Genomic DNA, 15,313 nt, shown 5'->3' with positions numbered 1-15,313 from the left:
ATCTAATCATGACATTTTTACACTTGAATGTTAAAGGGAAGAATGCAAAATTTACGTTAAAATAAGTGTATCATATAAAGACGTCAGTTGCAATTTGGAGAATGTATAGCGGCTTGGTACTAACCAGAACCTTTACGAACCTTCGGCGAACTTGGCCAATGTAGTTAGGTGCACGGATAAGAAATGAAAGAATGATTTCTGAAATTATCAAAAAGTCGAAAAAAACATCTGTAATTGAATAAATAATCTATTTTTATACAAAACAAATATTTTGCATATTAAGAGCAATGTCTCTTTACAAAAACAAATTAAAAATCTTCAAACAAGGCACTTAAGATCAGCGGTTTGCTACTACCAGTGCCTCTCTACTGACTAAACGAACGTTCGGTGAGTGCCCTTGGCACGGATCAATCGGCCATCTGTAGAGAATTGTTTTGCTTCCTCCTCCTGGTATATATGTCAGTCTGACCAGTTTGTCCTTTTTTATTACCGTATTTTCGAAGAAAAAGTGAAAAAAAAAAACCTTGGTAACTGTATAAATAATCTATTTTTATACAAAATAAATATTTTGCATATTAAGAGCAATGCCTCTTTACAAAAAGAAATCAAAAATCCTCAAACAAAGCACTTAGGTCAACATCCTCCAGTATACCATCCCATATTTTTTTGTGCTCGCTGCGGTCAACCTTGAGGGATATTTGAGAGTTTGGCACGGGTATTGAATTCAAGTCTTTTTTTTTACTATTTTCGGGCGATAATGTTTCTATTAGAAGACTGGCCTCCAAGGTTTTTGGCGTTTTCTTAAAATGAAATTTTTTAGCCTCTGAATTTATCTGAACATTACACATATTCATTTGGCGGCAACTACTTGAAATCGCAGCAGAGGTACTGCACTTGGCACTTATTTTTTTGGAATCGATCTTCATTTGTTCGTTAACATTTTTATAAAAAGAGGCGCAAAGTTCCTGGGGGTCAATTTTTTTCAACACTAGTTTTTGTTTCCCATTGTAAATGGCACTCAAACTGTTGGAGGTAATTGTTAAGTGATGGTTGTCACATTTGTTGCAATTACATGAGAGAACGCCAAATTGTGTAAGTACCAAAACAGCACCCAAGGTGAAAAAGTTGCAGTAATCCTCATAAAGACTTTGCTGGATCATACCTTGGATCTGCCCTAAGAGCGAACAATTTGATAACTGTCTAGTATAATTGGAATTCCCTACTCACCTGTTAAATCTTTTAAAGTAATGTTAACTGATTTTCGCAATTGCGTTTCTGAAACTTCTAATGATTGCAGGATACCTGCCAAATATGGGGCTTTCTGGTCGAGAAATTTATTCATACCTGCTTGCTTTTTAATCCATGATATATTAAATTTATTAAACAGATATACATTGTCACTGATGTAGAAATCCTTGCTCATATCTTTCCAAGGGCCATCCTCAAAAATTCTTGCCGTTTGTTGGGAACACAACATAGGATCCTAAAAAAATTAATGAAAAAAAAAAGACAATAGCAGTTACCTGCAACACTAACATTAGCTCTACCAAAGTCATCACTTATAACGCCCGCAGGGCCAGGGAATATTCTTTTGATGCCGTTAGAGGCTGAATCACACCTCTTTAAAGTAAGTGGCTGCCCTACATTTGATTTTGGCTCAACTGACGAGCCATGGTCGTCGACTTTTATTCTCTTTGCGGGGTGGCGTTCGCATTCTTCAGTAAACCTGTCTTTGGGCAAAGTGTTTTCTTTAGAAGGCGGATTATAACGGTCATTTAAAAATAGATCCTAAAAAGAGGTACCTTAAATTAATCATTAACCTTTCTTCCTTGGGAAATAAATATTTACACTGTTTCCGTCATAATTAGTTTCGCTCATTTTCCTTTATCAACATAACCATACATGAAAAACTATCAATGACATAACCTCACTTAAGTGCACGTACAATCCCTTCATTTGCATTGAACCGGTAAGTTTCGCAAACTCGTTAAACTAAAGGTTTACTAAGAGAGTAAACTTTATTACTAGTAGTAGGCCAAAATTTTAGAAGTATTAATTTATGCATGATAGAAACTTATCATCAGATTGGGTGGTATGGGACTAAAAGTCGAGGAATGCTCTTAAAACATTTATTCATCATAAAAAAACCTTGCCATTGTCTATTAGAAAACCATCACGTTTACCATGGTCTAACTTTCGATTGGGTTGCGTGGCTCAAAATCCATGTTTTACTGGGATGTTTTACCATTGACATCTGCTTGTGACGCCTATGGGTTTTGCAAAGTACATAGAGTCTCTGTTCTCTGCAAACTATAAAGCAATCTTTGCACCTTCTTCGCACTTTTCCCATCACTTTAAAACCGCAGCTGGGTACAATACTCTGGATATGGGGCAACAAAAGATTTGACGCCAAGTTATTGGAAATAATAGGAGTGCATTTTGCGAGCAGGTGGTACTTTGCGTTAAGTTGATTGCAGACAACCCGCATTTGTGCTGCAGTCGAGCACATAGTTGTTCTAAACAGGGCTAACATTTTAATTAGTATTTTAGATTATGTTTGGTTATTATGCACTTCCTCGTCTTTTTGAGTGGCGATTCTTCTTATGACAAATGGGTCCACCTAATTAATTGTTTCATACTTATAGGCAATTCGAAAAAGAAGAGAACGTTTTTTTTAGAATTTATTTTGAGTGTAAGTTGTAAGTGTCATTATCAAATGAGTAATGAGTCATTTCCAGTTCCAGTCTTCCCAGTTAAATCGTTGTTAGTTCTATTTTAAAATGGCTATAAGTATTGATGCTTACCATCGCCTCTGTCTTTTATTGAGAACTAGGGTTATAGACAGTGCAAGCTTGGTAAATCATTTCGAAACAGATATAAATTCCATTAGAAGATTGGACAGTATAAACACTGTGGGAGATTTGATCGATGTGCTCGAAAGTAGAGATGTGCTAGGACCTAATAATATTGATAATTTGATATATATTGTAACTGCTGTAAATAGAGAAAATCCCGATAGTGAAATTCAAAGGGCAGTACAGGAGCTCCACCACCATGACAGAATGGAAGGAGGTTTGTTTCAAACTTAAGGCAAACGCGGCAAAGTAAAGTAAGGATTTTTTAGTTATTCCTCGTGTGGAGAGGCATCCAATTGAGAGGGTACACCAATTGATAATTAATGAAATTGGGTTCAAGTGGAAACAGCTTGCCCGAGAATTGGACATTCCAGAAGGAATAATTGATAGTTTAGAGAGCATGCATCGGGGCAATTTTGTAGAAATGGTGAGAGAAGTTTTAAACTTTCACCGAGATAATGCCCCAGATTATTCTTGGCGAACAAAACTTCAGAGAGCATTAACAGAGGCAAGACGTAATGATTTGAGTTTGCGAGTCGGTGACATTCTTTCAGCTAGTAGAATACATTGATCTAAACCAGATGGTGAGGTTATGGTGATGTGACATTTTGTATCAGTGGCGGGTATGCCTTGTGATAAATTCATAAACAGTGTTTTTTTTCATTGCATATTTTCGTGCAAGTTAAAAACTTTGTTTTGGAATTAGTCCCCCTTATTGAATTTCTGTTTTTATTTTATAAATAAAATTATTGTAAATTCAACTAATAAGTTTGACTGAAATGGAAAATTTATTGTTGTTATTGTCCAAGATAGAGGGAGGTTACACTCTGCAAAGCTAATAGTTTAAGCACAAAGCCTGTTTTAAGAGATTTGTTTTTGTGTTACATAAAGTGCTCTTTTTATTTTGTTAAGTTTTTTGTAAATAAATATATTGCTGGTTTGAATATAAAAAGTTTTATAGGTATTTGCAGATAGTGACAAAGTCTAATTTCTACCTAAAACTGTTTTAGTCTTCACACACAAATAAAACAGCTTGAAAACCCTTCCATATATTTATATAAACAACTTAAACATTTAACATTAATAAATATATTATAATTCCCTAGGATGCACCATAAATTCTTTTTCAAAACAAAAATTATTTGTGTTTTAAACACGCTATAACAGAAATGCCCAATACATGAAATATACAAAAAAATTTACAATAATAAGCTATAAACTAACTAACCAAAACTAACGGAGATCCAAATTATTTAAAATCTTAACTAAATGAACATTTTATAGGGTAGAAGGGAACTTTTATGTTTTACTGATGCCAAAAATTATGATTTTTGTTGTTGCATAAGCTCAATTATAAATGTTATTTGTTTGCCTTTTTGGAGGGTCTTGTATCACTTAAATTAACTGATAGTTCATCAAAATTTCAGGCAGACGCAATATTAAAATCATTCTAGAATTACCATAAAACTATAATTTTTAATAGGTACATGGTTGTATTACTATATACTGGCCCATTTACTGGCAATGCGTTAAAAAATATTTAATCTAAATATTAAGAGTAAAAAAGGGAACGCCTAAATTGTGGTCATTTTTCTGACTCTGGTGATATTTATCGTATCGGTGGCGCCCTACTTTCATTTAAGGAAATTAACATATTAACTCCTAGAAATAATAATACACTTAAGAATACAAAACGGTAATTGCACTTATGTAGGGATGTTTGTCTATAGGGACTTTTTATAAAAATTGTCTATTAAAAAATTTGGTGGCATACAAATAGCAAATAAAAAAATAATCTTGTATTACCTTACATTCTTACAGTAATACAGATTTGGTTAATGTAATTTGTGTCCCCAGAGTTTAATCCAAATTCCATAATCTATGGTTTATTAGCTCCCATATTGATGTCAATTGGGGTTGCGTGCCAAACCTTAACCTGTTCTATAAAAGTATTCGATCCGAAATAACAACGATTTCAAAATTTCTGTACAATTTTTACAAGCGCTTCTTTGTTTGATAATAAATATATACTTTACAAATATTTGTATCACACTTTTATATTGTTATCGTTCAGGGCGAATTTACTGATGTACATATTTTTGGTATACAAAATATACTGGGCCTATTCTTGTACGGAAGACTTTACGAGCTAGAAACTAACGCTAAAAAAATTCTCTATTAATTTACAAAACTATACTGTTTTGACATCGCTACTGGCACCATGTTCCGATCACTTAAAATCTACACAATATTGAAATTATTTATAGGAATGTATAAAAAATATCATACACGTACAACATTTCATCATTGATTGCTGTTTTTAGCACATTTCTTTGAATTACGTAAATCCATGTTGTAAATTTATATATGATTATCGCAGACGTCATATACGGGGTTCAGCACTAACAACCGATTGCAACCTTTTTCGCGAAAACTTATTGAGAGTATTTAGAATGACCACCGTGTCGGAAAAAAACGTAGTCAAAGGGATGTTTTGGCAAAATAACTGCAGAATTTCCCGTTTATTTGACATTTTTGAATATTAGAATATTTAGAAATCGTCACGTGTAACAGTGCTCTTTGTAAAAAACTGTGCACATTTTCAAACTGGAATGAACGAAAGTCGATAAGATTAGTTTAGAATAATTATAGTCGTTCAAGAGTTAGATCTTCGCTTATTGTAAGTTGGCAGCACTGTCAGGGGCGGTTGGTTTTGGCAGTCCCTGAACCAAGGAACAAAGAATGTGTTGTGGGCCGGTTATAGTGTCGCATATTCTCCAAATGTTGTCCTCAACTGCGGTTGGCGTTACGAATGTTGGTGTCATAAGTACTGAAAATTTAGTTTGGTTTTGGGTTCGCAGTTCGATAATTTCTTTCGTATAAATTCGGCCATTGACGGCGTTCGATAGAAAGAGGTGGCCATGACAGCAACTCTGGTGAAGTCAATGAATAGAGCAAGAATCGCAAAATGCTAGAACTTTACCGCAGTTGAGAACGAATAAGTGCCACGACGGTAGCACGCAGAGAATGCAAATGTCGCAACGCGGTCCAAATCGAGGAATATCGTTTCAAAACTCTGCATGTCGACAACTGTCACTGCGGGATAGACACGTCAGATGGATGCATATCAAAATCGTGCATTCGTCGTCGTGAACACGCGTCCAGCTCGTGACGGGCGGTGAGAATGAAAAAAAGCCGTCACGGTGTGCGCAGGATTTTCGAAAATCTGCACGTTTTCCGAAAGAGAGCACCGTAAAAAAAACATCGCCTACTATATTTAATTGTTCGCTAAACTCATCGGTAAAACTGTCAGTGGCGTTTCATGTGCAAGGACAAGTGGTCCGATCGGCTGAAGGAGCGCTGGCACAGGTTGCAGCTGAACGGTTTCTGACCGGTGTGCTTCCTGTAATGCCTAGTGAGCTCGTCCGACCTTGCGAATTTCCAGGTGCACCCGTCCCACGAACACTGATAAGGTTTTTCGCCTGAAACATTTCCAGAAAAACAAGAAGAATTATAAGGAGACAACTTTGATAAAGATATTCTGATCGTTCACGCTTGCAATGTAGATTTATGACAAAAAGTGTCATAAAGACATCTTGAAATTGTTAACTGAATGTAGTGCGAAGAGAAGAAAGTGACATCTTCTAGACTACATAATACAGGTAAGTAGATAATACACGTTTTTAAATAATAGCAATCTTAGGTAAATTGTAGCAGACATCGTAACATGCTTCTTAGGTACCATATTTTAGTCTAAAATGTCAAAAGTAATAATAGACTTCCATTTGTATACCAACCAATGGTTAGAGTTTTTTCCGACCCTACTGTTATAGTTGTGTGACATAGCACGAAATAAAAGTTTCCCAATTACCGGTGTGCGTCCTTTTGTGTGCTTTGAGGTGCGAACTTTTCGTGTACACCTTGTGACATCCGGCAACGTCGCAACGGTGGATCTTCCTCCGCCTTATGGTCACCTCGGGCGTGATCGTCGTCGTCTTTCCCGCTTCGTAGACGTTGTTGTTGATCGTGTTATTGTTGGTGATGTTGCTCGCGTTGGATTTACCGGGGGAGGGGGTAACTGTGAGCGATCTGAAACGTGACGGCGATTGAACGGCAACGCCGCTTATTTTGAAGGGTTGCGAAAAATTACATCGACGCGTCCTTTATCCTTTGGAGGGCGAGTAGGGCGGCGGTTGACGTCAGCGACCTTGTCGCGTCGGCCGCTAGGGACAAGCTGATGTCTTGGGGACTTATCACATTGCATTTAGGAATATCTGAAACATTCGATGAAATATTCCAGATATAATTTTAAAAATATTTTTTGGTTTACATTACATTCAATTTAACGTGGTGTTATTTGTTTTGTTGCAACAAAAATGTATTTACAATTTTTAATTTATGCCAAACGGTTTACGAGTGTTTTGGTTACTTAGTCTTGATTTTGCTAAAGTGTTAATAATAATAATAGTAATAATAATAATAATAATAATAATAATAATAATAATAATAAAAATAACAATCAAGCTAAAGTAATAATAATAATAGTAATAATAATAACAACAATCAACTCCTATGCCGGCTCAATGCTTGGCTACTAGTTTCGAATAGTGCAATGGAGCAAAACGGACGTCGATAATTTACAGAGAAAGGTGCGAACGCTTCTAACTAAATTTATGAACCCCGATCGTAGTAGTGCAGCCGAGAGACTCACGCTCCCACGTCACAAGTTGCAAATATTCGAAGCTACTGCTACAGGAAATCTAGGGATTCAGAATTCCATAGAGCTATATGCTAAATAGATGACTCTACTCCATTACGACTAAAAGAGAAACAAATCCTGGTTCACCATAAGACGAACGACGAAAAGATACAACGCTGGAGAGAAACATGCCGACAAAGCAGCGTCGAACTATGAGCTAATCTCTGGACAGATGTTTCCCACAACAGAAGGTTTCTTACTAGCAATTCAGAACCAGATAATACCAGCTCGCAACTATTTCAAATATTTACCTAAAGACCCGGCTGTTAGAGATGACAGCCAAGAGAGCAACATTTATAGCGGTAGCGATTTCAAACACTGAGAAACACGCTGAAAAGATTGCAAAGTACAAAGTATAGTTACAGAGACAATGGCAAATGAACACCGTTAGAAATTCAAGGGCGAGCTTCCCAGATTGTTAGTGTCCTTCCTCGCTAGTTCACGGATTTATTTAAATTCGCTTTACCCAATATATTCCAATCCAAAATATGGGTGCGAAACTCCGATGGGTTATATCCCCGTTAGCGTTTTAAATCTAAAAGAACCCGATACGAGCTTGTTCTATTAATATTCAAAGTACCAAAAAAAAAACAAAAGATTTCATTGGTCGAAGAAAAGGATCTAACCGATTCGATATTCTCTGGCGACGACAGACGGTTGTGACTGGTCACTTCGATGTGAATTGAACATTTGACTTGCGATCGATCAAAACATTTCTGCGCATGAAAGATGATTATGTTTACAATTTAGCTGAGATATGTTAGAATTAAATTGGGATGCGATCGATACCCTATTTTCAATGTACCACTAGTGATTCCGGGAAAAGATAACGCAACTAGTAACCAACTGAATTTAAGGTAAATCGCTGAAAAAAAAATTAAAATAGTTTAGTAACAGATATGTATTCCCGCTTCTTGTTTTTTAGCGTTTTACTGGCGCATGCACCATTTATCCTTAGAAGGACTAGACGTGAGTTGGTACATAGAGCAGCTGAAACTAATTACTATCCTTTTCATATCTGTGTCTATGCCTTTCATTTGGTTATTGTTAAACTTAGGTATTGAACTAAAGGCAAATTTCTGATTTGGGGTAAATTTAGTCTGTAACACTAATTACTAGTACCAAACTCGCGTCAACCTCAGATTAAGCAAAACGTAAAAATAGAACAAAAATTTGCGACGCGCTGTTGACCAAACCGGCCAAATTGTGTTCCGCGGTCCGGCCTTGGTTCACTACGCTACGCGGTCGGTCGATACATCACACGGAATCACGAGGTAACAATTTTACCGGCACGATTACGGTTTCGACACCGATCAGAGGAAGATGAAAGGACAACTAATCGACTGTTTCGAGAGATCTTCTCATAGAAAATTCCCACGATTGGATTATAAAGTCGATTTGTTGCAAGAGCACCAAGGCTGAGTCTGATTCAACCTATAAACGCGTATTCGAGCTCACCCCTGGAGTTCGCTATAGCGATAAATTGTTATACGACACAAAGCAACGGATAAATAATTGCGATGCCATGAGACGACTATTTTTTTGTCGAAACCGGCGTCGGACATTTAACGACGTAATTGGTGGCCGTAAAAAACCGAAGCTAAAGGATTTACTCGGTATAAGATCGGACAAACGACCGCAGTTTGCGCTTTTAGTTTGAAACTGACGAGAAAATTGAAACGGAATTCGTTAAACTAAAGAAATTTCTTAATAAAAGGAAAATATATAGACATTTGTGGCGAGGAAAAGTCTTGTACGCTTTTAGCTAACGAAAAGTTCGATCACTGCCTGATGGTATGTAAATAAACTTCGCTGGAGCATGACCGAAAAACTTCTACGGTGTCGGCTATGGCCGAATGATCATGGTAGTCTGATCCAGCGTCTTGTGAAACGAAACAAGAAGATAATGATGATGATTCTGTGGAAGTATCGTTTTAAATTGGGCGAACGGTTGAACTGTCGTTAAGTGTGTGTAAGGGTAATCCCTAGAGGTAACGTATTCACCAAAGCTGTGCAGTCTAAGCGGATAGATGAACCTAGATAGAGCTCTAACTATTGATGCTTTGGGTCACAGTGATGGACAAGTGAATGGTAAACTCCAACGTCCCTTTTTTGGTTGGAAATATCCCAAAGGAGCTTTAACCTAATAAAACGTTACATAAGAAGTATCGACAACCCTGCCTCGATACCCATGGGCGCTGATACCCAAAACCAAATCACGTCAGCAAAAAATCACAATAATGTCGAAATTATATCGACTGTTATGACAATCTACAGTAGGAAGTGCGGAGTGTGTAAATACGATCGACAAGGTCAGACTTATCTTGGCCGCGGCGTTTATTATGAATTTTTGAAAGTTGATTACCACCGTTTCTTTTTTTTTTTGGAACGCGTATACACGATAATAAGCGCAAAGTAATTTGCAGACCCGTAATGGTTATTTAATAATTATTAATAGGTCGTTTATACGTTCCAGGATGTGACCTTTCCGTAATGTATCGTTGTGGCGACGTGATATATCGGTAAAAGCCGAATAAAAGTCGACGTTTGGGTTTGGGGATAACGACGGTATCCACGATGAGCCAAGAGGCAAAATAAGGGGACCCACGTTTTAGGGATTTGTTCCCAGTTGACCTTGTTTAGAGTGAGTCAAATGGTAGGAAAAATATAATTCAAAAAGCGCCCGTACCAGCGATCATGGCGAATTAGCGTCGTTGGCGCCCACGCGTGGCGATTCGCTTTTATTTTAATTGCCTCGTGTACAAAAAAAACGGCTGACAATCGCTGAGCCGTTTGATCCCGTCATGCGTGACGCGGAAAAATGGCGCTCATTAGCATTATTTCCGTAGGCACGGGTACAGGGTTACCATGACAATTACTGACAGAGTAAAAGTAGCCGTTAATTGCAATTACCCCAGATGAGTTACATAAAATTTACGTAACCTAATGTGTGATATTACTGTGATTTACTCTGGACAATTATTATTTATTTTTATTATTTAAAGTTAACACTCATGGAATTGGTTCATTGAAGCCACGAACTGGAAGAGGCCCTTTATATTACAAGAAGTACAGCACTCCTTTCATGGGAAGTTTGGATAGATCTCCTTCCTCGTTGTGGTGCGCGATAAGAAATTTTTTCCTCTTCCCACGTCAAAAGATCCCTTGGAGGTTATATAAAAAGGAAATCTTAATATTTACGGGTCGATATACCGGTCATCTTCGTACCCAATACTTGCACTGAATTTGCGGACTATGCCATACATAATAGACACTAAAATACATGGTATATGTCTGTTGTGTTGATTGCGTGTATCGTTTCGCAGTACAATGTGTAAGAAAAGGTCTGGTTTGTCGTCAATTAAGTGAATTTGGGAGAGAAAACAGAATTCGCTGTAATATTACAACAGTGATGCACATCGTTGCCATATACGTAGCAAGGGCAAGGAAGTTTTAAAGAGCAGTGAACGGGAAAAAAGGCTCTTAAAACTTAATACCCTTATGGGCCACAGTTATACCGCCCTCGGTTAGTATAGGCATAGGCATAGTTCGACATAGGCATAGGCAGCTACGTCGGACATGGTGTCATCAGTAGTGGGAATCGGGCTATTTTTAGCGACGAGTCACGTTTTTGGTTGTGGGTTCACGATGGCGGTAGAAGAATCCGCCGAAATCCTGTGGAAAGTCACCAACTTCAATTTGGCATAGACTGCTATAGTATCCTAAACCATGCCAGATTGAAGTTGGTGATTTAGTGACGTCGTGGTTTGGGGCGCCATAGCAGTTGGAAGCAAGGCAACTCTAGTTTTTTTTTTTGTAGAAGCATGAACCCCAAATCGTACCGTGCGTTCAATTTATCTTGATAACATTTTAAGTCTTTTGTTTTTAGAGATATCAACGTAAACAAAAAAACAAAATGTACGGTTAGTAGCCAAGTTTTCCAAGTTACGTATCAATATGTATGTATATTATATATATATGTTTAATAGAATATCTTATTCCGATTCCAATGATGTAACACACATTATATTGTTATATACTCGTTTTTCTTTTGGGAGCATATAAAAAATCACATGCACAGGACTCCTTGTAATAATATAACTCAGGAAACAATAGACAATCAGACAATTAGAGTGTGAGAAATGTGTTCAGGAAAATGTTGATACTTAGAATAGTTAAAGAATTTCTTACTTTAGTGTGTCTTGTCATTTTTAGTGTTTAGCGTTTCTTCCGTGACCTGTAAGGTCTTCAGACCTAGTACCTATTGAACATGTGAAGATGAAAGGATATGTAGATTAGCACATTTTATAATAATAATAATAATAATAATTATTACTATTACAAAGAATAAAGTGCAGAGGAGAACCTATTATGCACATTGATAGTTAGTAGCATGAAAATGTTATACACATAATAAATATTTAGTTATTGCTGTGAAACAATACACTGTCCGAGCGACGTTTAAATACAGACAAGTTCGGCGCACACACAACATCTGGGGGTAAAATGTTCCAATAATCGAAAGTCCTGTTACTTAAAAAAGCAGGCGATGTGAAGTCCTGAATTGTTCCTTTCTTTAAATGGATGACCACGTAGGCGTTCATCATTGCTTAAGACCACAAACCATGACCATGCACAAACCTATACATTTGACTGAGATCCCCTCGCAGCTGACGCTGACTTAATGTTGGCAGACTAAGTATTTTGAGACGGTCATCGTAAGGTGTATGTCTAAGTTGAAGTGGCCAGCGCGTAGCGGCTCGTTGCACTCTTTCCAGAGCATCACAGTTACGCAATAGCCATGGGTTCCAGACTGGGGAAGCAAATTCCAGGATGGGGCAAGTGTAAGTGGTAAAAAGTCTGCAAGCGATGCGAGGGCTAAGACTTTTAAAAGTTTTTTTTAAATAAAAATAACTCGCAGTTTGCTTTCTTTGCAATATTTGATAGATGTACAGACCACGCAAGAGCATTAGTTACTGTCATACCTACGTCCATCTAAGAATCGACACTTGCCACAAAGCTTCCATTGATATAATAGTTCAAACCCGGATTGGTGTTGCCAACATGCAGTCCAGAGCACTTTTGGGCATTCAGCGGCAAAAGCCAAGTTGAACACCACTTGGAAATAGTATTCAAGTGTCTGTGCAATACGTCCGCATGTGTTGAAGGATTTTCAAATAATTTAGTGTCATCAGCATAAACGCTCACATGAGAATCAATGCTAGAGAGCAAATCCACGGTATACACTAAGAATAGCACTGGTCCCAGCACCACTAGGCACGTTTTGTGGCATCGAAAAAGTGTTACCAATTCGAACTCTAAACGACCGGTGGCCGCTATCCACTCTAGCAGTTTACACTCCACTCCGACCTTGTTAAGTTTGAATAAGAAGCGTCGATGTGGCACTCTGTCGAAAGCTTTGCTGAAGTCGAGGTAAATAATATCCACCGGATCACCTGATTCAAGAGATAATGTCCAGTGATTCAAGCATATCAGTGTATTTGATATGACTGATCTGCTGGGGTCAAAGCCATGCTGCAATGTAATACTGCAGTCGATGAAAAACGGTAACAGCTGATTTACTATAAGGCGTTCAAGAACTTTACATATAATACACACTAGGCTGATAGGGCGGTAATTTGAAACATCGAGTTTTATAAATCGGTATTACATTTGCGGATAACCACTGGGTCGGTAGTGTGGCAGAGTAAAAGATTTTCTCAAAATAATATAAATAGGCTCTGCAAGCACACGCTTTTAACTCATTTTGTGCCAAAGGTGCGTTAATGCACCACCTATGATATGATTCTATGATTCTATGATATAATATTTTTGCACATCCATTTAGAAATTTTATTATCATCACTGTTAAAGGACATAAAATCGTAGAAATCGCTAATTTATGTGTAAAGGAAAGATCTTATATATGACTTCAAATGTGAACAAAAGCGGTACATAAATTTGTATCACATTTTCAAGTAAATCCAAAATAGTAAAAAAATATGTTTTTGATTTGTATTGTCATTTTTGTTCAGTCTGTAGCATGTAGATTGCATCGCCGAAAACATACATTGGAAATACTATATTGATTATGCTTTATTTTTTGAAAATATTTACTGGTGCGTGAATGCACCACAGGTTTTATCTGTAAAACAAGTCTACACAAGTCAGCGCATGTAGAATAAACCTCCAACAATTAGCGTGTTCTTTAGTATTAGTTTATGCCTAGTGCAGTGAACGTTACAGTTCGTAAAATACGGCATTTCCGAGGTATTTGACTCAAAAGGAATTAGAGGCGGCTATGGAAGAGATCGTGACGGATGAGGCCAATAACAAAAGTCGTAAGTATTATTTGGACGTATTCTTATGTATTGTAGCATTCCATTCCTTGTAAATTTATGCTACAAATAACGCGAAAAACTTTTTACAGAACATATTGACGCGGTCTATATTCATCAACTACTGAACTTCAATGGGACTCATCAGATGATGAAACCTTGGAATTCAAAAGAACACGTATGCTTTCTGCAAACGACAGGCCAGCTTCACTGTCAAATGGAACAAAGGTCAGATTGAGTCTCACACTCACACATATCCGATGAATTTAGATCATCCGAGGAACTAAAAAATAGGCTTTCTGGAAAAACTCCGTTTGAAATATTTTTTATGTTTTTTGATGAGGAAGTGATTGGTTTGATTTTAAATCATGTATTGCGTTGCGACTGATAAAACAATTACTCAAAGAAATGTTGCACCTGCCATAGATGAAGTGCGTTATGATAATCATGGTCACCTCATGATGGCTCATGCTAATAAAGCCCGAAGGGGATGTAGAATCTGCCACAGTCATACAATTTACGTTTGTAATAAGTGTAATGTGCATTTACATACTTCATGCTTTGTAAAATATTACCAAAAATGAAACCGAGTGTCACCAGTGCGTTTTTCAAAACAGGTTCTATTTGGAAAACAATCTACTTTTAGTTGTTTTCTGTCGAATTTGAACTTTCTTTTGTACATTTAGGTATAAATTATATGTTACATCTTATGTGCCCCAAAACATTATTTAATGTTTTTTCCCAGTGCTTCGTTTACACACCAGTATTTTTTTGTATGTTTCAGAGGAAAAAAGTATTTTTTTATGCTTGGGATAATATGGGTTAAGATTTTACTGGAAATTCCATCAGGTCCGAGAGCAGAATATTTTTTTAACTCAGACATAGTTTTTTTCACGTCCTCTTGGTCAAAGTGAATGTCTTCCAATAAATCTAGATTTATAGGAGCCTCGTAGTGAAGCTACTTTTTTATACTTTACAGCAACAAATAAGCGAAGTATGTCTTTTCCGAGAGTGAAGGGAAGCGTGGGCTGGGAAGCACTTGTGGATTTTTCTTTGTCGCCGAGTGGCGATAAGGTAGACCCATTTAGGACGGTCGGAAAAGCGTTTAGTGTGTCGTCACGACGAACTGTCGACGCGTGACGCAACGCTTTTAAATCTACATGGTGCGATCCATAGACGCGCGCTGATCATACTTTCCTCATTCGCGATTGCTCCATATCCCATCAATTTTGTCCATATAGAACGCCGCGGCGCAATGCGGGGCGCGTCCACGTTCTCATACCCCCCCGCGGGGGCCGTTAAAAATGTCCTTTTACGGAAGCACGAACGTCTGCTAATTGCTCTTCGCGCTGGCGAGCATT

General features: G+C 37.5%; 3 protein-coding genes across 4 annotated transcripts in view; 1 reads left to right on the top strand and 2 right to left on the bottom strand.

Annotated features, from left to right (window-relative positions):
• Positions 1–528: 528 nt before the first annotated feature.
• Positions 529–2,180, bottom strand: LOC132705912 (uncharacterized). Of its 2 annotated transcripts, none has more exons than XM_060676874.1 (4): positions 1,849–2,180; positions 1,537–1,788; positions 1,228–1,483; positions 529–1,174 (listed from the first exon to the last, which is right to left on the bottom strand). In XM_060676874.1, exons 1-4 carry the CDS (start codon positions 1,876–1,878, stop codon positions 606–608), a joined length of 1,107 nt encoding a protein of 368 aa, XP_060532857.1. In that variant the 5' UTR covers positions 1,879–2,180; the 3' UTR covers positions 529–605. The 2 variants fall into 2 exon arrangements, with proteins under 2 accessions (XP_060532857.1, XP_060532859.1); XM_060676876.1 differs by having other exon boundaries at positions 1,537–1,726; positions 1,803–1,886.
• Positions 2,181–2,367: 187 nt separating this feature from the next.
• LOC132705914 (uncharacterized) lies at positions 2,368–3,797 on the top strand. The gene is made up of 2 exons (XM_060676878.1): positions 2,368–3,072; positions 3,125–3,797. Exons 1-2 carry the CDS (start codon positions 2,781–2,783, stop codon positions 3,424–3,426), a joined length of 594 nt encoding a protein of 197 aa, XP_060532861.1. The 5' UTR covers positions 2,368–2,780; the 3' UTR covers positions 3,427–3,797.
• Positions 3,798–3,888: 91 nt separating this feature from the next.
• The window catches only part of LOC132705913 (Krueppel-like factor 7), a 169,114-nt gene continuing 157,689 nt past the window's right edge, over positions 3,889–15,313 (bottom strand). Inside the window, exons 5-7 of the mRNA XM_060676877.1 lie at positions 7,006–7,129; positions 6,727–6,944; positions 3,889–6,337 (exon numbers count right to left, since the gene is read on the bottom strand). Of these exons, the coding sequence (XP_060532860.1) occupies positions 6,165–6,337; positions 6,727–6,944; positions 7,006–7,129 (515 nt within the window). The 3' untranslated portion in view covers positions 3,889–6,164. The remainder of the gene's footprint in view (positions 6,338–6,726; positions 6,945–7,005; positions 7,130–15,313) is intronic.

This window comes from Cylas formicarius, unplaced genomic scaffold (genome assembly GCF_029955315.1).
Source record: "Cylas formicarius isolate icCylForm1 unplaced genomic scaffold, icCylForm1.1 PGA_scaffold_8__14_contigs__length_24414737, whole genome shotgun sequence".
Classification (NCBI taxonomy): Eukaryota; Metazoa; Arthropoda; class Insecta; order Coleoptera; family Brentidae; genus Cylas; species Cylas formicarius.
This window is presented reverse-complemented; position numbering and strand designations above follow the sequence as displayed.